Source organism: Megascapheus bottae, chromosome 3 (assembly GCF_031878675.1).
Source record: "Megascapheus bottae isolate mThoBot1 chromosome 3, mThoBot2.hap1, whole genome shotgun sequence".
Lineage (NCBI taxonomy): Eukaryota > Metazoa > Chordata > Mammalia > Rodentia > Geomyidae > Megascapheus > Megascapheus bottae.
This window is the reverse complement of record NC_143511.1, coordinates 85,338,764-85,364,836: the sequence shown is the minus strand read 5'-3', so window position 1 is coordinate 85,364,836 and position 26,073 is coordinate 85,338,764. Positions and strand designations below refer to the sequence as shown.

General features: G+C 48.0%; 2 protein-coding genes across 3 annotated transcripts; one reads left to right on the top strand and one right to left on the bottom strand.

Moving 5' to 3' along the window:
- Positions 1-1,702: 1,702 nt before the first annotated feature.
- Coq4 (coenzyme Q4) lies at positions 1,703-10,763 on the bottom strand. Of its 2 annotated transcripts, XM_090330753.1 has the most exons (7): positions 10,668-10,762; positions 10,457-10,588; positions 8,131-8,227; positions 7,365-7,467; positions 3,591-3,720; positions 2,772-2,865; positions 1,703-2,287 (listed from the first exon to the last, which is right to left on the bottom strand). In XM_090330753.1, exons 1-7 carry the CDS (start codon positions 10,735-10,737, stop codon positions 2,116-2,118), a joined length of 798 nt encoding a protein of 265 aa, XP_090186879.1. In that variant the 5' UTR covers positions 10,738-10,762; the 3' UTR covers positions 1,703-2,115. The 2 variants fall into 2 exon arrangements, with proteins under 2 accessions (XP_090186879.1, XP_090186880.1); XM_090330754.1 differs by lacking the exon at positions 2,772-2,865 and having other exon boundaries at positions 2,159-2,287; positions 10,668-10,763.
- A 338-nt stretch (positions 10,764-11,101) lies between these two features.
- Trub2 (TruB pseudouridine synthase family member 2) lies at positions 11,102-24,782 on the top strand. The gene is made up of 8 exons (XM_090330752.1): positions 11,102-11,267; positions 11,525-11,656; positions 13,990-14,064; positions 16,765-16,826; positions 18,566-18,647; positions 20,604-20,676; positions 21,333-21,469; positions 22,793-24,782. Exons 1-8 carry the CDS (start codon positions 11,159-11,161, stop codon positions 23,068-23,070), a joined length of 948 nt encoding a protein of 315 aa, XP_090186878.1. The 5' UTR covers positions 11,102-11,158; the 3' UTR covers positions 23,071-24,782.
- The last annotated feature ends 1,291 nt before the right edge of the window (positions 24,783-26,073 follow it).

The following is a 26,073-nucleotide window of genomic DNA, read 5'->3' as shown; positions in this document are numbered from 1 at the left end:
TGTGGAGAAGCCAAGGACTGGAAGCAGCAGGCAGATTCTCTCTCATGCCACACCCTCACTAGTAAAAGTATGCCCCCATGTTGAGGTGCCATGTGTGGGGACTCCATTTCTTAGCATGACTGGCATATAAAGCATTTGTACATAGGCTCTGGCCATTGTTGACACTGAGACAGAATTACAGCTGTGAGCCACCACCGTGCCTGGCTAATTCTATTTATTTATTTATGTAGCCAGTTTGGAAGTAAAGCCCTGGGAGCTGTCCCTGAGCTCTTCAGCTCAAGGCTACAATCCTATCCCTTAAGCCACTGCGCCACTTCCAGTTTTCTGGTGGTTAATTGGAGCCTGGGCTGGCTTTGAACTGCAATCCTCAGATCTCAGCCTCCTGAGTAGCTAGGATTACAGATGTGAGCCTTTCTTTTTTTTTTTTTCCTGGCCAGTCCTGGGGCTTGAACTCAGGTCTTGAGCACTGTCCTTGGACACTTTGCTCAAGGCTAGTAGGCTAGTATTCTACCACTTGAGCCATAGCACCACTTCTTGCTTTTCTATGTATGCAGTACCCAGGAATTGAATCTGGGTTCTTGTGCATGCTAGACAAGCACTCTACCACTAGCCATGCCCCTGGCCCAAGCCACCACACTTTTAATGACTTTTCACCCTGCCTGTTCATTCCTTCTGATAGGCTTCTGACAGAATGGTTTGTTTGCCATTCAAAAATGAACTTTAGCTGAACGCAGCCACAGCTGGGCATGATAGTACATATCTATAACTCCAGCACCCATGAGGTAGAGGCAAGATTTCAGGTTCAAGGCCATCTTGAGTTATGTAGGCAGACATCAAAAAATCAGAACTACACTTACACAATCCTCCTTAAAACATATATATATAAAGTCTTGCTGGTACAGTGGCTCATGCCTATAATCCTAGCTACTCAGGGGGCTGAGATTTAAGGATCAAGGTTCCAAGCCAGCTCTGGCACAAAAGAACCTGAGACTTTTATCTCCAATTAACCTACAAAACAGGAAGTGGGGCTTGGCTCAAGGGTAGCCTATAGCCTTGAGCTAAAGAGCTCAGGGACAGCACCCAGACCTGGGAGTAGCGTGGTAACCTTGAGCTGAAGAGCTCAGGGACAGAGCCCAAGCCCAGTTCAAGCCACATGACCCACCAAAACAAAACAAAAAGTCTTTTGCCTCTTAGCCCTTTCCCTGGAGTGCTTTTGTACTTCACCTCAGAACATCTCAAATTAATCCTAAAAGGCAGGCAGTGATGTTGCCTTGACTGAGGATGAGAGTGGGGTTCAGAAGTGGGATGGAGGGCTAGGAGTATGGCCTAATGGTAGAGTGCTTGCTTAGCATGCACGTAACCCTGGGTTCGATTCCTTGGTATCACATATACAGAAAAGCTGGAACTGGTGCTAAGGCTCAAGTGGCAGAGTGCTAACCTTGAGAAAGTTCAAAGGCAGTGGCCAGGCCCAGAGTTCAGGTCCAGATCTGGCAAAAAAAGAAAAAAAAATAGTGGGATGCATTTGCCCTCCATTCTCAGCTGGCTGGGGATTTGAATCCTGTGGGTCTGGAGTCAGATCCATGGAGAGGGCCATGTAGCAGAAATTTAGGATGGAAGGAATTTCTACCCTTGGCGCTGAAAGGCCCAAGACAGCCAGAGCTGTGGACACCACCAGGTCAAGGAGGACAAGCAGATACTTGGCTTGATGGGAGCCTTTATTCAGACAGCAGACACAGCTCCTCTCTGGCCGCCTCTTCTCCAGCCTTTGGACCTGGGTGCAGTCCCTGCTCCTGTGAGGTCAGGCCACCTGGCCCCAAGAAAAACCTGGCTGCCAGGGAGGAGTCTCAGATAAAGTTTTCAGATGTGAATTTCAAGTGCAAGCCTTGGCAGCTCATCCTTGTGCACCTGTGGCTGTGCGTGGGCAGCTCCCCTGGGAGCCCCACTTTCTTGTCCGTTCCCTCCAGACCACAAAGCAGTGGCTATTTCAATTATATTCAACGATGTCCAAAGGTCAGCATTCAGAGAAGGAACAAAGGCAGTGGTGAAGGACCTTATCCCACAAGGGAGGCAGGGCATGCTGAGGCAGACCAGGCTCTAGTGGCACCACAGCTCAGACTAAGTCTGTCTCTGCACCTGCAGGGGTGGTGCTGTGATGCCTAGCTCCTCCCTCAGGGCCTGCAGGGGCTGCTCCCAGCGCCGCTCGTAGTACAAGTTGAGGACGCAGGGGGACCTACGTCCATTCTGAACTGCCCATGGGATCAGCTCTGAGACCAGTACTTGAAGGCTCCTGTGGAGAAGGAAGAGAAGATGTACAGTCCCAAGGACTAAGCCCACTTTATGCTCAGCACTTAGTTAACCCCAGCTCAAAGTGAAGCACATGGGAGGCCCAGTAGGGTGAAATCTTATGCTCCAATCCCATATCTTGAATACCACAAAGCTTGGATTTAAATAGAAAGCTAATGGGCTGGAAGTGTGGCTCAAGTGGTAAAGTGCTTAGTTAGTAATCACAAGGTCTTGAGTTCAAATCCCAGCACTGGCATAAACAAATGCACAAGATCAATTCAACACCAACACCATCTTGTCTTCCACCAGCTCTTGTTGTTCTGACCCTGACATGATGTACCCTGGGGTCTGGGGTTTATCTCACTGCCCCAGGCCAGTTCCTGCTTCATTCTTCCACCTCTTTTGCCTCCTAGATAGCCACAGAGCAGCTCAAGACCCGAGTGTCCTTCCCATTTCCTCATGTCCTTTCCCCACATCTAAACACTTACTGAGCACTGAGGCGGATGGGTCCGAAGAGGGCACCCAAGATGCACATGGGTAGGCCTGTCTGCACAGCCTCAAACCACTTCACCACGATCTCCCCTGGGGGTGAAGGATGCGATGGGAGGTGAACAGATGCAAGTGGAGGGCAGATCCAACCCCTGCTTGCTGTGGCTAGGCCTACACTGGCTCTGGAGGTGAAGAGGGTCCAGGAGCAAGCAGAAGACAGTAAGGAGTGGACAGGAAATGGGTTCACGTACAGAGGACTCAAAAGCCAGGTGAAGACTGGGCTACTTAGGAAGCTGAGATCTGAGGACAGAACTTCAAAGCAGACCCGAGCATAAAACCTATGAGACATTCATATCCAGTTAACCAGGAAGAAATGGATCTATAGCTTAAGTGGTAGACTTGAGTGAAAAAAGCCAAGCAAGAGTGTGAGGCCCTGAGTCAGGACTTAGTACTCACACACATGTGCACACACTCCTATATGTACACACATAGGCCAGGGGAGGGGTCCAGTCCTGGAGGGAGCTGCTGAGGGGTTTGGAGTAGGGTGGTTGCCAGAAGTCCTGAAGCAGAGTGCAGGAGTGCTAGTGTCTGGAGGCTGTGACATGGGTGTAGGAACCACATGGGGCAGAAGGCATGGAGGAGGGGGGCTATGTGGCAAAGGTGATACCTGGCATGTTTGCATAAACCAGAAAATAAGGCAGACTCTGACACAGCTTGATGGTGGGTTGGTGAAGACCAATGTGTCTGTCCCACAGACATGCAAGGGACCAGCCCACCATGGCGCCCTGCCCTCCTTCTGTCCGGCCTCCTGCACTCACCTAGGATGTTGGTGGGCATGCCCAGCAGCGTGTGGAGCATGTCGTGCACCTCCCGGTACCGCTGGATCACATATGCGAGCTCCTCGTCATCCACAAAGCGGGTGGGCGCTCGGGTGTCCGGGGAGACCCTCTGAAGAGTACAACCCTTTCCTAGTTCCCTTTCTGGCAGTTCCCAGGGTCTGAAAGGCCCAACTGCTCCCACCAAACTCCTACCCATCCTCAAAACACTGATCAAGATGCCTCGTATTAGCTGGGTACCAGAGGCTAAGATCTGAGGATCGAGATTTGAAACCAGCCCAGACAGCAAAGTTCAGGAGACTTTATCTCCAAAGGCCAGAAATAGAGGTGGTTCAAGTGGAAGAGCACCAGCCTTGAGCAAAAGAAGCTCAGAGACATCCTAAATCCAGAGATTAAGCCCCAGTATCAGCATACATCTACACACAAGATATATAAACACGTTGAATCGAAACCCCTCTGTACAACTACTTAAAAGATAAAAAAGTGCCAGGTGCAGTGGCTCACACCTGTAATACTAGCTACTCAGGAGGCTGAGATCTGAGGATGGCAGTTAAAAGCCAGGCTGGGCTCTACAAAGCCAAGAGACTCTTATCTCCATTTAATCTTTAGAAAAGGGGAAGTGAGGCTGTGGCTCAGGGGTAGGGTGGTAGCTTTACGCTGAAGAGCTCAGGGACAGAGCTCAGGCCCAAAGTTCAAGCCTCATGATACTCCTCTCCCCAAAAAATGATTAAAAAAAAAATGAACACAAAATTCTCTTGATTGCTTCTATCTACACTGGACCACGGGAGAGGGCGGGGAATGAGGGACCATGCACATCCTTGGGTCTACCTAACTTGTACACAGTATTTGTACCCCTTAGTGAGGAAGGGTGATGGGGAGTTGTATTAAATGGCAATTGTGTATATGTGTGCCAATCCTGGGGCTGGCACTCAAGGCCTAGGCACTGGCCCTCAGCTTTTTCACTCAATACTGGTAGTCTACCACTTGTGTCACAGCTCCACTTCCAGCTTTTTGCTGGTTAATTTGAGTTAAGAGTCTTGGATTTGTCTGTCCTGGCTCCCAGTTGCAATTCTTAGATCTCAGCCTGCTAAGGAGCTAAGATTACAGCCTCAACTACTGGTACTGGGCTCTTTGCATTTTTTTTTTTTTTTGGTAGGTGTGGGGTTTGAACTCTGGGCCTGGGCACAGTCAGAGAGCTCTTCAGCCCAAGGCTACCATCCTACCTCTGGAGCCACAGCCCCATTTCCCGATTTCTAGTGATTAATTGGAGATAAGAGTTTCTTGGTCTATAGTGCCCCGGCTGGCTTTGAATCATGATCTTCAGATCTTAGCCTCCTGAGAAGCTAGGATTACATATGTAAGCCACCGGGCCTGCGCCCAGCTGTTTGCATTTTTATTAGTTGTAGGCTTTAAACTACCTGTGTGTTCTGAGTTCTATGTGCATGTTGCTGGTTGAGCGCAGGGCTGGCCTGTTACAACAGGTCTAGGGCTAGAAGAACTCTCACCTCTACAAAGATAGAGTAAAGGCCTAGCCTAGGGCACTTCTCTGGCCGCAGGTAAGGATGTCACTCAGTCCCTCACTTGCCACACCCAAGTCCTCAGCAACACCCATACACTGTAGGAGCATCCTGGTCTGCCTATCCCCTAGGCCAGGCCTTACTTAGCCTGTCTAGAAGCTGCTGGCTCAGTGTCATCTTTGGCCTGAATTTGTGACCTCTTTGAGCTCCAGGACCTAATTTTCTCTGCAGTTCTATCTGTTGTGTAAAGCTATTTTTTTTTTTTTTTTTGCCAGTCCCGGGCTTGAACTCAGGGCCTGAGCACTGTCCTTGGACTTTCTCAAGGCTAGAGCTCTACCACTTGAGCCTCAGCACCACTTCTGGCTTTTTTCTTTTCTTTGTTTCTTCCATATATTTTTTATTGTAATTAATAGAAGGGTTACATTATATTCACCAGATAGAAGGTGCATTACTTCACAAACATTGATACCCTTTCTCATGTCACTTCTGATTTTTTTCCATGTATGTGGTACTGAGGAATTGAACCTGGGTCTTCATGCATGGAGGGAAGCGCTTTACCACCAGGCCAATGTGAAGCTACTTTTACTGAGTGCCTGTGTGCCAATCCTATATGATGACCTTTACAAAAATTGTTTTATTTCATACTTAAATACTCCAGGAAGTAGACACTATTATCATCCTTAGATATCAATAAAGAAGAAAAAAGGCACAGATAGATAAAGTAGGTTGCCCAAGACCATACAGTTAATAAATTGGCAGAGTTGGAAAGAAAACAAGTACCTTGGCATCCCTAATCAGCTGGCCATATCAGTGCCCTGAAGTTAAAGTTTAGGTCTCTTACTTGAGGAGGGTTTGTCAAGGGTTGTAAAACTGGGACAAGGCAAGGTTTTATTTCAGCTCTTCTGAGCTCCAGAGTCCATGCCAGTCACAGGATGACCACACCTCTCAGTGATGGCAGCCTCAGGTCAGTGGCCTCACCCTCAGCCTAGTTTTACATGTGGGTTAGGATAAAGGCATCCCTTGGCATTCACATTTCCTGGCCCTTGAGGTGTCACCTCTCCAAGCTATTACCATATGAGGGCAGTCATGGAGCAAGGTCAAAGTGAGGAGGCTGGCCCTGACCACCTGAACTCCAGGGGAGTTCAGAGGCTGTCCCTCCCCAAGTGGCATTTGGCTAGGCTGCACTGGCAGGTTTGATGAAACTGCTTGCATCCTGGTGAAATCTCAGGGTGATGGTGTAAAACAGGCCAGTGTCAGGAGCGGGTGAGGGACCGGTTCCTCTCCTCAGGCCTAAGGCTGTCACCACTTGGGAGGATTCTACCTGAACCCAGCATATCAAGAACAGGGACGCTTCCTCTAAAAATCCTACAACCACTGGCCAGACCTACAGTAGGCTGGGGTGAGAAACAGGTTTCTGTAACAACCCTTGGTTCTGTTTCTCCAGCCAGTCTAGACTGCCAAGAAACTTGGCAGAGGGGCATTCATGGGATTGTGCATGAAATGGAGTGGGTACAAAAGGTGGGTCAAGCCAGGTACCAGTGGCTCATTCCTGTAATCTTAGCTACCCAGGAGGTTGAGATCTGAGGATTGGGGTTCAAAATTAGCCTGACAGGAAAGTCTGTGAGACTCTTATCACCAACTAAGCACCGAAAAAAGATGGAAGTGGAGCTGTGGCTCAAGTGGTAAAGTTGGCTTTGAGCCTTGATCCTCTGATCTTAGCCTCCTGAGTAGCTAGGGTTACAGGTGTGAGGCACCAGCACCTGGCAAATAACACATTCTTTTTGTTTGTTGGTTGGTTGATTTGCCAGTAGTGGGGCTCGAACTCAGGGCTTGGGTTCTATTCCTGAGTCTGTGTTAAAGGCTAGTGCTCTACCACTTGAGCCACAGCATCACTTCAAGCTTTTACTCTACACATGGTACCAAGCTAAGCAAGCACTCTACCACTATTCCAAACTTCCAGCCCCCAAATAAAACATCCTTGACAGAGAACCCAGTGAGATAATGGATAAGCCCGGCAGCTGGCATGCAGAATAAGGTTAATCAACACCAGTGACTGAATTGGAAGGATTTTCCCAGCCCACCTGCCCATGCCCTAGAGAGTAATGAAATCTGGGCACCAGACAGAAGGCTCTCTTGATCGTGGAAGCAGTTCAGGGCTTCTCCCTCTCCAGGGCATTATTCCCATGCTATGTGTCTGCCATTCTTGGTGACTGCCAGGGCATAGAAGCTGGAAACTCACATTCACATCCAAGAACCGGAGATATTCAGAGCCGAGAGAGCCTTCAGGCAGGCTCCGGAGTCTGCCCAGATCAAGAGTAGACAGTGAGATCCGGGGACGGTCCCTGAAAGGCAGAAGGGAGGATGTGGGTATAGGAGGGTGCCAGCAAAGTTCCAGCTGTGGCAAACTTGGGAGTAAGGTGGGGACACAGGCCAGCAAGGTGGCTAAAACCTAATGGTATTTATGAGCAGCATTACCTGAGGAGACTCCCACAAACCAAAGATGGATGCGGGGTCCTCATAAAAGATACTGCAGGGTCCAAGTGTGGCCTAGTGGTAGAGTAATTGCCTAGCATGCACGAAGACCCAGGTTCGATTCTTCATTACCAGGTACACAGAAAAAGCCAGAAGTGGTGCTATGGCTTAGTTGGTGAGTGCTGGCCTTGAGAAAGCCCAAGGACAGTGCTCAGGCCCTGAGTTCAAGCCTCAGGACTGGCAAAAAATAAAATTAAAAAATTTTAAAAAGATATGGCAGGATCGAGTACAGCTCGCTCATTATGGGAGCTTAATGAAGGCACAGAGCCTGTGGTCAGCATTGGCTTGAGCTACCACACTGCTTTATGTTGCACATACAGATATGTGCTTCTGGACTGCCCAGCTTGTGCAACCATCCATGGTCAGGGTATCAAGAAAAGCTCCTTAGAGGATGAGGACCAACACAATGTGACACTATATAGTTCATGATCTCTAGAGAATACCCCACGCCTCTGGGAAGAGCTGGGACCTACCGTAGGATCTGAGCACCCTCTGGATCCCTCCTCATCTGATCCCTGAGGGCCTTCAGGGTTCGGCATCCTGTAGTTTCCCCTAGAACTGCAACCATGTCTGAAACCACAGAAATGGGCAAAGATTGGGAATGTGATGTAAGCTCTCTGACCTGATCTTAGTTCTCTACACAGTAAGACAGGGATAATATTTACCTCTTACTTGTACAGATGCATGCTAATCACTTGAAACACAGTAATGACTTGATATATTTATAGCTATTCACTTATTTTTACAATACTGCTTAGCTTTATACTTGCTAAGCAGGCATTCTACTGCTTGGGCCACATCTCTACTTCCAGCTTTATAGTGGTTAAGAGCTTTATAGTAGGTAAGACTCTCACAGAGTTTCCTGCTTCTGCTGGCTCTGAATTACTCTCCTCAGATCTCAGCTGAAGTAGCTATATTTACAGGCATGGGTTACCAGTGTCCTATACTATTTATTTTGTTTTGTTTTTTTTTAATTTATTTATATTTTGTGGATCAAGGGGTTTGAACTCTAGGCCTAGGCTGTCCCTGAGCATTTCAGCTCAAGGCTACCATCCTACCCCTGGGCCTGGGTATTGTCCCTGAACTCTTCAGCTCAAAGCTGCCACCCTACTTCTTGAGCTACAACCCCACCTCCGGTTTTCTGGTGGTTAACTGGAGATAAGAGTCTCATGGTCTTTAGTGCCCAGGATGGCTTTGAACTGACATCCTCTGATCTCTGCTTCCTGAGTAGCTAAGATTACAGGTGTGAGCCACTGTGCCTGGCTACACTGTTTATTTTTATTTATTTATTTACTTTTGCCTGTCCTGGGCTTAAGCTCAGGGCCTGAGCACTGTCCTTGGATTTTTCTCAAGGCTAGAGCTCTACCACTTGAGCCTCAGCACCACTTCCGGCTTTTTCTAAGTATGTGGTACCAAGGAATTGAACCCGGGTCATCGTGCATGCTAGGCAAGCACTCTACCACTAGGCCAAACTCCCTGCCTACACTGTTTATTTTTGAGTTAGGTCATGCTCTTTGTCTGAGTCAGCCTGGACCATGATCAGAATTATCTCCTGCCTATAAATAGGATAACAGGTGGACTCCATCATGTCCAACCTTTTCTGTTGTGATAGGGTTTCACAATCCTTCTCCCCTATCCTGGGCTGGCCAGAAACCAGGATTTTCCCCATTTCATCCTCCCACATAGCTAGGATGTCAGATGTCTGCCACCATGCCTAGCATTGAATCCTCTGCATTTCTGCCTCTTGAGTAGCTAGAATCACAGGTATGAGCTACTGGTGCCTCACCAATATATAACTATTATTCCTGGTACTGTGGTGTAGGGTGGCACAATGCTATAAGGAGTTCCTTTATCACTTTCATATGTCACATTGTTATAACAGAGTATCAGGGCTCTATTGATTAGTCTAGCCTTTGGTATCACAGTGTTACAGTGTTGTTTTGTATTCAGGTACAGCAGGTACAGTTACTATTTGATGGCCCTACACAAATTGGCTTTTTTTTTTTTTTTGTCAACTGTGGGGCTTGAACTTAGGGCCTGGATGTTGTCCCTGAGCTTCTTGGAGCACTCTACCATTTGAGACTTGTGCCACTTCTGGTTAACTGGAGATAAGTAGCTGGCTTCAAACTGTGATGCTCAGATCTCAGACTCCTGACTAGCTAGGATTACAAGCATGAGCCAATGGCACCCGACTCAAATTGCTTATTTTCTTTGTCCTCTCTTTTCTTTCTTTACTTTTTGGTGTGTGCCAGTACTGGGCCTTGAACTTAGGGTATGGGTGCTGTCCCTTAGCTTTTTTTTTTTTTGTAGTTAAGTGGAGATAAAGAGTCTTACTAACTTTCCTAGCTAGTTAAACTTCTGTGTCCTCAGATCTCAGACTCCTGAGAAGCTAGGATTACAGGCCTGAGCTACCGCCGCCCATCAACTTGCACTTTCTTTTGTCGCTTGTGAGCCTTCAACTCTGTGCCGGGCCTTGTCTCCGAGCTCTTCAGCTCAAGGCTACCGCCCTACCCCTAGAGCCACAACGCCACTTCTGGTTTTCTGGTGGTTAATTGGAGATGAGAGTCTCACGGGCTTTCCTGCCCGCGCTGGCTTTGAACCACGGTCCTCAGATCTCAGCCTCCTGAGTAGCTAGGATGACAGGCATGAGCCGCCGCGCCCGGTGACTGGCCTGGGGTGTTTTCAGCCCGGGGTGCCCCAGTCTACTCTCCAGTAGCCAAAGGGAAACCGAGGCTGCCGAGGGCCAGGGCGCCCCGACCCCTTGCCGCTCTGCCAGTAGCGCGGAAGCATTGCTCTCACCGTGGCGATAAGGGTTGTAGAGCGCCATTCCCGCCGAGCCCGCAGCCAGCAGCGCCTTCTGCAACGGGGAGGTGGGGATGTGGTCCGGGTACAGCGGGCCCGCGCCATGGCTGGCGGCCCGGAGGGGCGCATCTAAAGGGCAGAAACAAGGCAGAGGTCAGCGGAGGTGCCCGCAGGCTCATTCTGCCCCAGCCCGGGACCAGGCCGCTACCGTAAGCTGAGGCCGGACTCCCTCGGGGCCGGCCATGGGGGCGCAGCACCCGGCGCAGCAGCGTCGCCATGGCAGCGGACGTCCGCTTGGCGGACGTCGCGAAGTCCTCCGCGGACGGAGACCCAGAGGGGTCAAAAGACGCCAACCTCGTTTGCTCAGCGGGGTAATGTCAGAGGAAGGACGGGAAATAGTCGTATGGCCGAGTATGACAAGAAGGCCCATGCGGCCTGTCTGCCACGCATGAACGCTCCCCATTTCTCTCAATGCTGAGTGGGTTTCCAAAGGGGGCACAACCTCTCCAGTCCTGCGGTTCAGCCCGGGGCCCTATTTTCTCCTCCCCGTCTCGTTTCTCCCCGAGGACAATAAGATGTGAACCGCTTCCGGCGGCGGAACTCGGCGGCGCCTTCTTGGAGGACCACATTGACAGCCGGACCGTAGCGCCCTTCCGGGGTGAGCCCCTTTTCCGGCTCGCCGGGACTGCGGCTTCGGGTATGGGGTCCGCCAGCCTGGCGCGACTCCATGGGCTTTTCGCGGTCTACAAGCCTCCGGGGCTGAAATGGCTGCTCCTGAGAAATACTATAGAACTGCAGCTTCTTAAGGGTGAGAGATTCTGGTCCTCCTGGAAGCGCATCTCCGCTTCTGATCCTTCCTACAAGATGAAATCACGCGGCCCCTTCGCCTGGGCACAGGGCTTTTCCTCAGAGGTCCGCTGTCTTGAACAGTGGCGTTAGGATTTGAACCTTTTAAGTACTACTGTTTTGGCTCCACACCCCGTGTGCTTCCATCTTCTATGCCATCACACTTCCCCCAGGTGTTTCAGCAGACCTGACGATATTTTCATGCCTCTGTGTGTTTAGGTCTCAATGCTGGGAAACTTCCTGCTCCCGAACAGCGCGTTCGCTTTTTGCTGGGCCCTGTGGAAGACAGTGAGGAGAAGCAGCTGACTCTCACAGCCACCAGTGTGCCCTCCCTCACCAACCACAGGCTGGGTAAGGCCGATTCGAGCAGGAAATCCCTGGCAAGAGTCAAGGTCCAGTGCTTTAGATTTTTTTGAGGAGGGGGTCGGGAGGAGGGGTCGGTCCTGGGGCTTGAACTCTGGGCCTAGGCCCTGTCCCTGAGCTCTTCAGCTCTAGGCTACCAACCTATCCCCTGAGCCACAGCACCACTTCTAGTTTTCTGGTGGGTCACTGGAGATAAGAGTTTCACAGACTTTAGTGCCTGCACTGGCTTTGAACTGTAATCCTCAGATTGCAGCCTCCTGAGTAGCTAGGATTACAGGTGTGAGCCACCTTACCAGCTTAGTGCTTCATTTTTTTTTTTTTTTGTCTCAGACTTTTTGGAGGACCATGGTGGAAATAAAATATTAGATGGAAGGCTGGCAAACTTTCCCAAGAAAGGGTAGAATCTATATATTTTAGGCTTTGCTGGCCAGATGAGTTGCATCTGACTAGCTTTGCTATTGTGCAAAACACCTAAAGGCAGTATGAAAGGAAATGAGCCTGTGTTTAACTGCAACATTTATGATTCTAATGCAAAGCAGGATGTGCACCTGTAGCCCCAGCTACTAGATAGGCCAAGGCAAAAGTATCACTTGAGCCCAAGAATACTGGGCCACTCTGACCATCTTAGTGAGATTGGTCTCTCAAAACAAAATGAAACATAGATTTAAAGATTTGGTATGTTGACTATAGTTGTTAACTGTTTCTATTATAGGGTGTCAGATAGAAATTGCAATCTTTAGATCGTAATTGCTGGTTAGTTTGGAGATGGAGTTTCATGAACTGCCTTGCCAGCTATGAGCCTCTGGATCTTAGTCAGTATAATCTTTTTTTTTTTTTTTTTTGCCAGTCCTGGGCTTGGGCTCAGGGCCTGAGCACTGTCCTTGGACTTTCTCAAGTCTAGAGCTCTACCACTTGAGCCTCAGCACCACTTCTGGCTTTTTTCTATGTATGTGGTACCGAGGAATCGAACCCGAGTCTTCATGCATGCTAGGCAAGCACTTTAACCACTAGGCCAAACTCCCGGCCCCAGTCAGTATAATCTTAAATAGGTAGGATGTAGATGTATGCAAAGGCCTGTTTTTGTTTTGTTTTGTGTCTGAGATGGGTTTTGCTTTTTCTCCATGCTAGTCAAGACTACAGTCCTATTTATGTTTCCCACCTCATCTGGGATGACAGGTATGTACCACCATCCTCAGCTTTTTCTGTAGAGATGGCATATTAAGAACTGCCAAGGGGCTGGGAGCATGGCCTACTGGTAGAGTGCTTGCCTAGCATGCAGGAAGCCCTGCATTCTATTTCTCTGTACCACATATACAGAAAAAAGCCAAAAGTGGTGCTGTGGCTCAGGTGGTAGAGGGCTAGTTTTCAGAAAGTCTAAGGACAGTGCCCAGACCCTGAGTTCAAGCCCCAGGACTGACTAAAAAAAAAAAAAAAAAGAACTGGCCTAAGGGTCAGGAGTTTAGCCTTGTGATAAGAGTGCTTGCTTAGCATGCACGAAGACCCAGGTTCTATTCCTTAGTACCACAAAAACAAAAAAAGCCAAAATGGTGCGGTAGCTTAAGTGGTAGAGCTCTAGTTTTGAGACTAGAGCTGCCCAAGGACAGTGCTCAGGCCCTGAGTTCAAGCCCCAGGAGACTGGCAGAAAAAAAAAAAAAAAAAAGAACTGGCCTAGAACCAGATCCTCAGCTTCCAGCCTGGAATGACAAGCACATACCACCCCACCAGCTACAAGTTAATATGGGGTCTCAAGAACTTTTTGCCTGACCTGGCCTCAAATCATGATTACCTTGTGAGCTTCTGGTACCTGGCTTTTGTTTGTTTTTTAGACCTGTTTTTACTCTCATTCAGTCTGGCCTTGAGCTTCCAATCCTGCCTTTAATCTCCTAAGTGCTGGGATTATAAGCATACACCAATACCCAAATTTACCTTATTTTCTGAGCAGCTAATATATCTGAGCTCAGCGGGTAGAACTGTTAACAGACAGGTCCTGCCTTAGGGAACTTCAAGTTTCCATTTTCTTATTAGGAGAATGGCCAGGACTCCATCAGTAAGAGTTAGACAAGAACCATTACAATCTTGATCTCTATGATCTCTAGTATTAGGACTAGTTCTCCCACCTAAGGACAATGGTGATAGGCAGAGTGACAATACTCTTGGATTGCCCTTCCTCTGGGCCCTAGGTTCCAAGATGGTGAAGCCAGAAAGTCTAGCCTGAGCTCAGTTGTGGCTACAATGAATTCCCATCTAAGAATGTGGTTACCAAACAGTCCAAAGCTATTTGAGGCTCGTTTAAAGAACTGGACCTTGATATTCCTTTTCAGTACGTGGACCAGAATTCCTCCAACTGAAGGTTGGCGTGGGACACCGGCTGGATACCCAGTCTTCTGGAGTGTTTGGTAGGTGATGTAGACAGCCAGGGAATACATTGATAAGGATGTGGAAAGAAGGGGAAGGATCATAGAGCTGCCAAAAGTCCAACCCACTTCTCACCTGACAATATCTCTCGCTACTGCCCTTCTCCCCTCATCCCTGCCCTCAGTTTCTGGTCAGAGGGAGATATGATTAGGAGAAAGGAGTTCACAGGTCATGAGTCCTGCATGTGTGGTTTGGAGCTCATTGTGCACATTCATTTGCCACAACAATTGTTTCTTTTCTGGCAATGCTTGGAATGGAAACCACTTGACCCATCCTTCCAACTCTCCCTGCCCATTTCTTTTTTCTTTGTGGGTCCTGGGGCTTTGACACAGGGCCTCATATTCTTCCCTCAGCTTTTACTGCTCTAGGCAACTACTTTACCAATTGAGGTACATCTTCACTTCTGGCTTTTTTTGTGTGGGGGGTGGGGGACCTGGGCACTGTCCCTGAGCTAGAGATAAGAGTTTCAGGTCCTTTAGTGCCCGGGCTGGCTTTGGACTTTGACCCTCAGATCTCAGCCTCCTGAGTAGCTAGGATTACAGGCGTGAGCCACCAGGGCCTGACTAAGTTCAGGAGATTTTTAACTCCAAATAACCATCAAAAATCCAGAAGTAATGCTGAAGAACTCAGGGACAGTGTCTAGGCCCAGAGTTGAAGCTGCACATTTAACCAAAACGAAAAAAAATCTGAATTTTCCTGACTGCTCAGGATGGCTTTCATCTGCAATCCTCAAATCTGAGCCTTCTCAGTATCTGTGACATGAGTCACTAGCACCTGATATTCTATTCTTTTTTTAAAATATTTTTTATTGTAATTAATAAAAGGGTTACATAATATTTGCCAGATAGAAGGTGCATTAATTCACATACATTGATACCCTTTCACATGTCTTGGTACCCATTACCCTCCCTCCCCCACCCACCCATGATATTCTATTCTTCTACTCTTTCTTTCTTTTGAATTTTGTTGTTAAAGTAACTTCTTGAGAACTTTTGCCAAGATTAGCCTCAATCCTCATGCCTTGACTTGGCTTTTACCACAGCTTTACTAAGTTGATATTCTGTGACCTCCCCTCCCCCCACTTTGCCATCCTAGGGGCTCTGTCCCAGAACTTCTTTTTGCTCAAGGTTAGCATTCTACTACTTGAACTACAGAACCACTTCTGATTTTTTCTGAGTAGTTGATTGGAGACAAGTTGGGTGCCAGTGCCTCACGCCTATAATCGTAACTATTCAGGAGGCTGAGATCTGAGGATCACGGTTCAAAGCTAGCCCAACACAAAGGTCCTTGAGACTCTTATCTCTAACTACCGGAAAACAGGAAAACATTGGTAAGACCAAAGTGCTCAAAGTAGTAGAACACTAGCCTTGAGCTGAAGAGCTCATCAGGGACAGTGCCCAGGCCCAGAGTACAAGCCCCATGTCCAACAAAAAGTTTCACAGGGGCCTGGAGTTTAGCCTAGTGGTAGAGTGCTTGCCTAGCATGCACGAAGACCTGGGTTCTATTCCTTAGTACCACATACTTAGAAAAAGCCAGAAGTGGTGCTGAGGCTCAGGTGGTAGAGTTCTAGCCTTGAGAAAAATCCAAGGACAGTCCTCTGGCCCTGAGCTTAAGCACAGGACTGGCAAAAAAAAAAAAAAAAGTTTCACAGACTATCCTATCCTGCCCAAGCTGGCTTCAAACTCTGATCCTCAGATCTCAGCCTCTTGAGTAGTTAGGATTACAGGTGTCAGCCATCAGTACCCAGCTTGTGTGTTCTTCTGAATGAAGATAATCAGGCCTCAGGAGCCTGGTGACTTGTGGACCAGAGAATGCCTCGTCCTGTGAGGGACACCATTATCACATCATGAGGCAGCTAGGCACGTGATTGCTTTCTTTGGCAAGGATCTGATATTGCTAGAGCTGTCCCCACAATGCCCTGAGTCATGAACCATTTGTGTCCCCAAGGTCAGGTGATAGCCACATCTGTCACTCTCAGTAGTCTTGATCTCCTTGTCTTGTTTTCTGGGATATAGGCAAGCAGACATGATCTCATGTCCTCTCTCTTGTTTCTGTTCTCCAAGAGTGAATGGAGGATTATTCTTTCCTTTAGCCAGAGGGACAAATAAGTCAGGCGAGGCAGGAAGTGGCCACACAATGGCTAGCACTTGTTAGATCCTCTCTTTGTGTCAGCAGTTTCCCGTGCTTTGCCTCCTTCCATCTGCACAACACTGACAGACATCTAACACTACTTTCTCCCACTTCTGTACTGTTTGAGGCCCCAAAAGGATAAAAATCAACAGATACTCCAGGTTTTTTTGTTTTTGTGTTTTGAGACAGGGTCTAGTTTGTAGCCCAGGCTGGCCTCAAACTTGTTATCCTCTGGCCGCAGTCTGCTGCTGAGTAGCTGACATGTGCCACTGTGCCCAGCACTTATTTTTGAGTGTATCTGAATCCTCCTAAGAAGCTTTAGGACCTTAGCTTCCTGTTCCACTGGAGTCAGAGTCAGTACATGTGGTGGAAGCCTAGAAATCTGCATTTTGGCATGTTCCCAGAGTTACCCACTGCTTCCTGCAGAAATGCATGTCCTTTTGCTGGCTGTAACAGCATCCAAGGCAGGAGTATTAAGTTGGTACAGTAGTGTTGCCCTAGGGGAATAGGAAGGACACCAGGTGTGTAATGGCTGGCTTGCTGCCTTTCAGTGCTCGGCGTGGGACATGGATGCAAACTCCTCACGGACATGTATGATGCTCACCTCACCAAGGTACGGGGCTCTGGGGACAGCCCCACCATAGGTGGAGATGTGGGGTCCTTTTCTGGAATTCACTAGCAGAATTTCTTTCTTTCTTTTTTCTTTTTTTTTGCCAGTCCTGGGCTTGGGCTCAGGGCTTGAGCACTATCCTTGGACTTTCTCAAGGCTAGAGCTCTACCATTTGAGCCTCAGCACCACTTCCAGCTTTTTGCTATGTATGTGGGGTACTGAGGAATTGAACCCGGGTCTTCATGCATGCTAGGCAAGCACTCTACCACTAGGCCAAACTCCCGGCCCCTTCTTTCTTTTTTCATTTTTCTTTTTTTGCCAGTCCTGGGTTGAACTTTGGGTCTGGGCACTGTCCTTGGACACTTTTTGCTCAAGGCTAGCACTCTGCCACTTGAGCCACAATGCCACCTCTGGCTTTTTCTGTATATATGGTACTGAGGAATTGAACCCAGGTCTTTGTGAATCCTAGGCAAGCACTCTATCACTAGGCTACACTCCCGGCCCAACTAGCAGAATTTCTATGCTGGAGAACTGGGGAATCTATAAGATACCCAGGTCATCAGCAAGCTTTTTTCTTTTTCAAAAAAATTTTTGTGCTGGGCGCTATGGCTCACGCTTATAATCCTAGCTACTTGGGAGGCAGAGATATGATGATCGCAGTTCAAAGTCAGCCCGGGCACTAAAGACCATGAGATTCTTTTCTATTCTTTTCTTTTTTTTTTTTTTTGCGAGTCCTGGGCTTGAGCTCAAGGCCTGGGCACTGTCCTTGGACTTTCTCAAGGCTAGAGCTCTATCACTTGAGCCTCAGCACCACTTCCAGCTTTTTTCTATGTTTGTGGTACTGAGGAATCGAACCTGGGTCTTCATGCATGCTAGGCAAGCACTTTAACCACTAGGCAAAACTCCCAGCCCCTAAAGACCATGAGATTCTTATCTCCAATTAATCACTAGAAAACGGGAAGTGGAGCTATGTCTCAAGGAGTGGGGCAGTAGCCTTGAGCTGAAGAGCTCAGGGACAGCACCCAGGCCCAGAGTTCAAGCCCCATGACCCGACCCAAAAAAAAAAAAATCGTTAGTTGTGGGGCTTAAACTCTGGGCCTGGGCGCTGTCCCTGAGCTCTTCATCTCCACTTCTGGTTTTGGAGATAAGAGTCTCACAGTCTTTCCTGCCTGGGCTGGCTTTGAACATGATCCTCAGATCTCTGCCTCCTGAGTAGCTAGGTTACAGGCATGAGCCATCAGCACCCAGCTTGTACCCTACCATTTTGAGCCATGATGGCACCCATTTTGTGGTGGTTGAGATGAGAGTCTTATGGATTTTCCTGCCGGGCTGGCTTTGAACCATGATCCTCAGATCTTGGCCTCAAGCTAGCCTATAGTCATAGGTATGAGCCACAGCACCCAGATATGTGTTTGTCTAATCGAGCCTATTTTTGTTTTTTTATTAGCATATATTATCTCTATAAGGGGGGTTTGTTGAGATATTTCTAGGCATGTATACAATGTTTTCTCTGCCTTACCCTCCTCCCATTGTCCTGATACAGTCTCAAATCTCAGCCTTCTAAGTAGCTAGGATTACCAACTTCTGGCTTACCTTTTTTTTTTTTTAAATGGTAATGTGCTAGGGATATTGTAATAATATGACCAGGCAACATGTCCCTGAGAAGAAACCAGAGGTCCCAACCTCACCTAGAGCTTAAGAGTAGGGACAATGATTGGGTCCTCCCCTCCTTGGCCTTTCAGGATTATACAGTGCGAGGCCTTCTGGGAAAAGCCACGGATGATTTTTGTGAGGATGGGCGTCTGGTGGAGAAGACAACATACGGTGAGAACTGGGGGAAAGGGAGAGGGATTGCTGCCCCTGCCTTCCTCTGTGCTCATCTTTCCCAGGCCACAATGGCACTGGCTCAGATATAGATGGTTGAGGGGTGGATGATGGCTGATGAGTGGATGCAGAATGGGTGAATGTATACGACAGACGGTTGGATGACCAGTGGGGGGTGGGGAGTAGAGAGTAGGTGGTAGCTGGATGATAGAAAGTAGATGTATAGATGACAGATAAGTAGATTGATGGATGGAAGATGGATAGATGGATGGATGGATGGAAGAACACATAGATAATTGATGGATGATAGATGGCTCATTCTTCATTTTTCACTATTCTTGTGTTCTAAGTCATTCAGTGGGATCTGTTGCATGTTTCATCTGACAGATGATTTTGAACACCATCTGCCAGGCACCGGAGGGGACTTATAGTGATTCAGATGAGGGCCTTGATTTTGATTAATTCACACTCTCTTGTGTGTGGGGGGGGTCATGGGGCTTGAACTCAGCCTCAGCGCTGTCCCTGAGCTCTTTAGCTCAAGGCTACCAACCAGCCCTTGATCCAAGCCCCACCTCCGTTTTCTAGAGGTTAATTAGAGATAAGAGTCTTAGGTCCTTTTGTGCCCGGGCTGGCTTTGAACCTTGATCCTTAGATCTCAGCCTGCTGAGTAGCTAGGATTACAGGTGTGAGCCACTGCACCGATCACTGTGTATAGTTTTAAGATGTTTTTTCACCTTCAAATAAAACCATATAGCCAGGTGCACTTTACCACTTGAACCACCCTAAAAAGTGCTTTTTAATCTAGATGTTGTTGGTTCTTGCCAAGTAATGTTAACTACTTAGAAGGCTAAGATCTGAGGACCGCAGTTTAAAACCAGTCAACCAAAAAAAAAGCCAGAAGTACAGATGTAGCTCAAGTAGTATGTTATCAGTCTTGAGTGAAAAAGCCAAGTGAGAGCTTGAGACTGAGTTTAAATCTCAGCATCAGCCACACTCCCCCCGCCCTCCCCCTAAAAAAGGTAAAAAAATAAAAGGACATTAGAGTTAAGAAAGATGTGGGTGCCTATAGCAGGGCCAGGAAGGGCTTCCTGGAAAAGGCAGCAGGCAGATGTAGGTACATTCTAGGCACATATCCTTTCTGATGGTACCAAAGCATCCAGGGAGGTCCAGAGACCAGGCCCATCTTAGCTCTTGAGCCTTCAGTCTCTGCACCATGCACAGTGCTCTGGGCCTTGCAAAGAGAAATTGTCATTGGCCCCAGCATCTAAGCCTTCTGGTAGATTGTGAATGTCCCAGCTTGACTGCTGCAGACTGTCAGTCAGCAGGACCAGAACCAGGGCCACTCCTGCTTCATGCATTTGGGCAGATGGCATACTCCTTTACTGCCCCCGGCATGGAAAATCCCAGGCCAAGACTTAAGAAACTTGCCTTAGAATATTGGACACGAGGTCTCTAGCCATCATTTCCAAATGTTCCTAATCTGAAGTTTGATGGCTTCAGGGGGTCTGTGACCTCACAGTGCTAAGTTCTCAAGTATCTGGCTGAGAAGAAGGTGCGAAGTTTTCATTAAGACTTTTCTCATGCCGGGTGCTGTTAGCTTGTGTCTATAATCCTAGTGACTCAGAAGGCTGAACTCTAAGGACTCTGGTTTGAATTCAGCTTGGACAGAATCTGAGAGACTCTGATCTCCAGTTAACCAGCAAAAAGCCAGAAATGGAGATGTAGTTCAAATGGTAGAGCACTAGCCTTGAGTGAAAAGCTGAGGGAACATACCCTGCCCCGAAGTTCAAGCCCCAGGACTGGCATAGGAAGAAAACAAAACTTTTCCCAAAGGACTCTGCTTTTAACACTTTATCCCACATGGAATCCCCCAAATGAGTTCTGTGGCCATTTCCAAGGTGGAGACTGATTTTGGGATACCTGTACACTGACACTTCCTGACTGCCACTTTTCTAGATCACGTGACTAGAGAGAAGCTGGACCGGATCCTGTCTGTGATCCAAGGCTCCCATCAGAAGTCCCTGGTGATGTGAGTGAGGGTTCTGGGGGAGGTTTTGGGGCTGCTGGAATTGTCGAGGAGCTCAATGGATTGTGTTCACCGAGGGTGGGATTCTGAGGATTGTGTCTTTCGAAGCCCAGACAGAGCAGGTGGAAGTGTCCATTCTTCCGGGTGGCCACTGGGGAGCCAGGAGAATAGAAAGTGCACCTCTCCTAGGAGGCAGGTGATCTAACAGTGACCTTGGGGACTTAGGGAGGTGAAGTTAGAGGTGGGAAGCAGTCTGTTCTATACAGTGTTACTGTATCCAGAGCAACTGTGAAGGAAGTGACAGATAGGACAGTGGAGCACAGGGAGAGAAGATGCTGTGGGGTCACCCTGAACCCCAGGCGTGTTAGGACACATGGCAGGGGCAATGTTGAGGTCACTTAGGTTGGCTGAGCATAAGATACCCACTGGATATCTGAGATACAGGGGACAGGGAGGAACTCAAGAGCAGAGCCATCAACTGCGTGACAGGAAGCCAGGAGGGTGGGCAGAGGCTGCCTTTAGCAGCTAAGACAAAGAAAGATTCTCGGAACATAGCTGGAGCAGCAGGGCATGGCGGGGAAGGCAGAGTGAATGAAGATAGGCATGGTAGGTTGGGGGCTCCACACTCTCCATTCACTTTTGCCCCTCCGGTTCCCCAGGTATGCTAACTTAGACCTGCAGTCCCAGGAAGCTTATGAGATGGCTGTGAGAGGCATGATCCGGCCCATGAGCAAGTCTCCCATGCTGATCACTGGCATCCGGTGCCTGAAGTTTGCGCCTCCAGAGTTCCTCTTGGGTAAGGAGGAGTGGTAAGAGGCACTGTGGAGTGTTCTGTCAGAGGTCACTGCCCTCCGACTCAGCTGAGGACAGCACACATCAGTCCTGAGTCTGCAGGCCAAGGCTGTAGATTCTGATTTCCTCCTGATCCTGACCAGGGTTTGGCCAGACTCAGGGCTCACAGAACAAGTGTTCTCTTCTCTTTTCTCCTATCGAGTCAGTCTCTTTTTTTTTTTTTTTTTTTTTAGCCAGTCCTGGGCCCTGAACACAGGGCCTGAGCACTGTCTCTGGGTTTTCTCAAGGCTAGAGCTCTACCAATTGAGCCACAGCACCACTTCTGGCTTTTTTTCTATGTATGTGGTACCGAGGAATCGAGCCTGAGTCTTAGTGCTTCTAGGCAAGCACTCTACCACTAGGTCAGACTCCTGGCCCTGGTCTTTCTTTCTTTCTTTTTTTTTTTGCCAGTCCTGGGCTTGAGCTCAGGGCCTGAGCACTGTCCTTGGACTTTCTCAAGGCTAGAGCTCTACCACTTGAGCCTCAGCACCATTTCTGGCTTTTTTCTATGTATGTGGTACCGAGGAATTGAACCCGGGTTTTCGTGCATGCTAGGCAAGCACTCAACTACTAGGCTAAACTCCCGGCCCCCTCTTTTTATTTTTCCTCTAGTCCTAGGGATTGAACTCAGGGTCTGAGCACTGTCCTTGAGCTTTCTCAATGCTAGTGTTCTACCACTTGAGCCACAGCATCACTTCCAGCTTTTCTGTGTCTTTGGTACCAAGGAATTGAATCTGAGCAAGCACTTTACCACTAAGCCAAGCTCTGGGCCCCTACCTGGAGATTTTATTCTTCTTCTTTTTTTTATTTTTATTTTTTTTTTGTTGGTTGTGGGGCTTGAACTCTGGGCATGGGCGCTATCCCTGAGCTCTTCAGCTCAAGGCTGCCCCCCTACCCTTTGAGCCACAGCGCTAATTCTGATTTTCTGGTATTTAATTGGCGATGAGTCTCACAGACCTTAGTGCCCAGACTGCCTTTGAACTGAGATCCTCAGAATTCAGCCTCCTGAGTAGCTAGGATTGCAGTCATGAACCACCGAGCCTGTCTATCCTGGGGGTTTTCTTAAAGGGCAACTTCTGACTCAGCGAGTGGGAGTCAGACCTGAGCTCTGCGTGTCTTATACAAGCTTGGGCCCCACAGGCTGGCTTTCAAGCTGCACCTTGCGCAGCAAAACCTGGAACACTCAGTTATGTCACCAAGGTTGTCAGGCCTGTGGGAGTGTGTGTCCACCTCAGCTGGTCTCCAGAGAATGATCTAACCTAGGTCCATCATTCTGTGTCCCTGGCAGATGTGCAGTGTATGCATGAGACACAGCAGCAGTTGCGAAAGCTAGTGCATGAAATTGGCCTGGAGCTGAAGACCACAGCTGTCTGCACACAAGTGCGGCGCACTCGTGATGGCTTCTTCAGCCTGGATGATGCTCTCCCGAGGACCCAGTGGAACTTACAGAGCATCAAAGATGCCATCAGAGCTGCAGCTCCTCGCGTGGCAGAACAGCTAGAGAAGAACTTAAGGCCAACATTAGGTACCCAGCAACTCCCCACTCCTGACCAGCCTGAGAGCTAGACTTCAGAGCCCAGGCTCCACCGTGGGGCTAGAGAGCTATTCAGGTCACTGAAAACAAGGCATGTGGCTCGAGTGGTAGAGCGCCAAATGTGAGAAAACCAGGTGAGAGCATGAGGCCCTGAGTTCAAGCTCAGTACTGGCACAAAAAAGAAAGAATGAATAAATGAATATATGAAAAGCCAAGCAATTAGTAGAACAGTAAGCTTATGAAGAGAGAGGCTCAGTGCTCATAAGCCATAACTGATGACTGTATGCAAAGTACCAGTAAGAGAAGCTGTTCTTTGTAAGGCACAAAACTGAGGCTGAGGCAGCCATGGTTGTACATGCCTGTAATCCAGCTATTCGGGATGCTGAGATTATGGTTCAAAGCCAGCCTGAGCAGTTCAGCAAAAAGGTTGAACTAGAGGTATGGTTCAAGTGGTAGAGAGCCTGCAATGAGCAAAAAAAAAGTGAGACCATAAGGCCCTGAGTACAAACCTTATTACTGGTGAACAAAATAAATCAAACAACTGGGTGTGTGGCTCACATGGTAGGAATGATTGTATAGCAAGCTCAAGCACAAAATCAAACTGTAGTACCTAAAAAAGCATATAGACAAATACATGAAAAGGGATAAGCCTTTCTAGAATGGAAAAATTAATTAAAAGTTAATATTCAAGCCCAGTGGCTCATGCCTGTAATCCTAGCTACTCAGGAGGCAGAGATCTGAGGATCAAGGTTCAAAGCAAAAGGAGCAGAGACTTTTACCTCCAATTAACCTCTAGAAAATGGGAAGTGGGGTTTGGCTCTAGGGTTGGGTGGTAGCCTTGAGCTGAAGAGCTTAGGGGACACCGCCCATGCCCAGGGGTAGGGTGGTAGCCTTAAGCTGAAGAGCTCAGGGACAGCACCCAGCCCTCCGTTCAAGCCCCATGACTCACCAAAAAAAAAGTTAATATCCAGACCAAGCACCGGTGGCTCAAATCTATACCTCTAGTTATTCAGAAAGCTAAAGATCTGAAGATCTTGGTTCAAAGCTTGGGAAGAAAAATCCACCAGACTACCTCTAATTAGCTGCTCAGAAAAATCCAGAAGTAGCACTGTGTATCAAGTGCTCAAGCATTAGCTTTGAGCAAAAAGAAGCTCAGGGACAGCACCAGACCCTGAGTTTAAGCCCTACCACTAACACATACACGAAGTTAATATCCAGGCTGAGTCCCAGGGGCTCATGCCTATAATCCTAACTACTCAGGAGGCTGACACCAGTATTGGCGATGAGGACGGAATTGGGTACTCGTAGTGTTGAGGAATGTGAAGCTGTATCTTGGTAGTATGGATTAAATACTCCTCCTGCCCATTGCTGGTGGCTCATACTAGCTACTTAGTAGGCTGAGATCTGGAGGATCTGAGTTTAAAGCCAGCTGGGGAGAAAAGTTCGCTAGACTTGAAAAAATGTTGAACTGGAGCAGGGTTCAAGTGATAGAGCACTAGCTGTGAGCAAAAAATCCAGGCAAATACTCAAAAAGCACCGAGTTCAAGTACTGGTATTGGGGGGGAAAAGTTAAAAAACCAGAATTTAATATTTCTGCCTTGCGACTTCTAAGTCAGCAGTGTCCTTTTGGGACTGTCTTCTAGCTTGGTTGGAGACAATCACGACATACAGCTGTTCATGCTTTCTGTGTCACAGCCAGAAGTGTAGAGAATGTGACTTCTCAATAAATACATGACACAACGTGTTTTTGTTTTGTGTTTGGTTTTGTCAGTTGTGGGGCTTGAAATCTAGATCTGGGCGCTTTCCCTTAGCTCTTCAGCTCAAGGCTAGCACTCTACCACTTGAGCCATATCACCATTTCCTGTCTTCTGGTGGTTAACTGGAGATAAGTCTCACGGACTTTTGTGACTGGGCTGGCTTTGAACCGTTATCCTCAGATCTCAGCCTCCTGAGTAGCTAGGATTACAGGTGTGAGCCACCAGCACCCGGCTAGTTGTATTGTTTGTTTTAACCACTTATGCCAGTTTCTGTGGTCTTCAGACACATCCCTTTATACTTTTTTCTTCCTTTAAACTTGTATTAATTTGTTTATTCCCCCCTTGGGTTAGAAGGGAATAATAGGGGACCAGGGCCTAATGGTAGAGTGCCTACCTACCATGCATGAAGCCCTGGGTTTTTCCTTGGTACCACATACAAAGAAAAAGCTAGAAGTAGTGCTGTGGCTCAAGTGGTAGAGTGCTAGCCTTGAGAAAGCTCAAAAACAGTGCCCAAGTCCTGAGTTCAAGCTCCAGGACTAGCAAAAATAAAAAGAAAAATAGAGGTCTTCCCATTTTTCCTTTTCCCCCACAGAGGGAGGCACTAAAGAGTATATGGGTGTATATATGTTGTATATGTATTTATATACAATATATATGTACGTATATACACAATATTTTTTATCCCTTTTCCTTTTTTTTTTGCCAGTCATGGGGCTTGAACTCTGGGCCTGGGCACTGTCCCCGAGCTCTCAGCTCAAGGCAACTGCCCTACCCTTGAACCACAGCCACATTTCCCTTTTTCTAGTGATTAATTGGAGATAAAGAGTCTCAGGGACTTTAGTGCCCTGGCTGGCTTTGAATCATTCTCAGATCTCAGCCTCATGCGTAGCTAAGATTACAGGTGTGACCCACTGTGCTTGGCCCAGATGGAGCTCTTACATATTTACTCTCCATGAAGTTTGCCCATCTTGTGAGGACAGATGAAATTGGGGTTCATATGCTCCCATACCTGGAGATTCTGATGTGTTCCCTGCAGATGTCCAGATATCCAGATGTCATGGCTCCTTTCTTCTAAGTGTCTAACTCAGGGCCCAGATGGTTCCAGGTAAAAGTTGAGCCTTCCCTCCTCCTGTCCTGTGGTGTCTAGGTTTGCCCACTGGGTACATGCAAATAGGTGCCTGGTCAGGAGAATTGAAGCATACCTGCAGCCATAAATCATGTGGGTAGAGTTGGGCATGGTGGCTCATGCCTATAATCCTAGCTACTCAGAAGGCCGGC

Coding starts and splice junctions, on each gene's coding strand:
- Trub2 (XM_090330752.1), top strand. CDS start 11,159: ATGGGGTCCGCCAGCCTGGCGCGACTCCATGGGCTTTTCGCGGTCTAC. Junction 11,268..11,524: donor AGAACTGCAGCTTCTTAAGG/GTGAGAGATTCT, acceptor CTGTGTGTTTAG/GTCTCAATGCTGGGAAACTT. Junction 20,677..21,332: donor CATCAGAAGTCCCTGGTGAT/GTGAGTGAGGGT, acceptor CCGGTTCCCCAG/GTATGCTAACTTAGACCTGC.
- Coq4 (XM_090330753.1), bottom strand. CDS start 10,737: ATGGCGACGCTGCTGCGCCGGGTGCTGCGCCCCCATGGCCGGCCCCGA. Junction 8,228..10,456: donor CTACAACCCTTATCGCCACG/GTGAGAGCAATG, acceptor CTGTGGTTTCAG/ACATGGTTGCAGTTCTAGGG. Junction 3,721..7,364: donor TCCGGTTCTTGGATGTGAAT/GTGAGTTTCCAG, acceptor TGTACTCTTCAG/AGGGTCTCCCCGGACACCCG.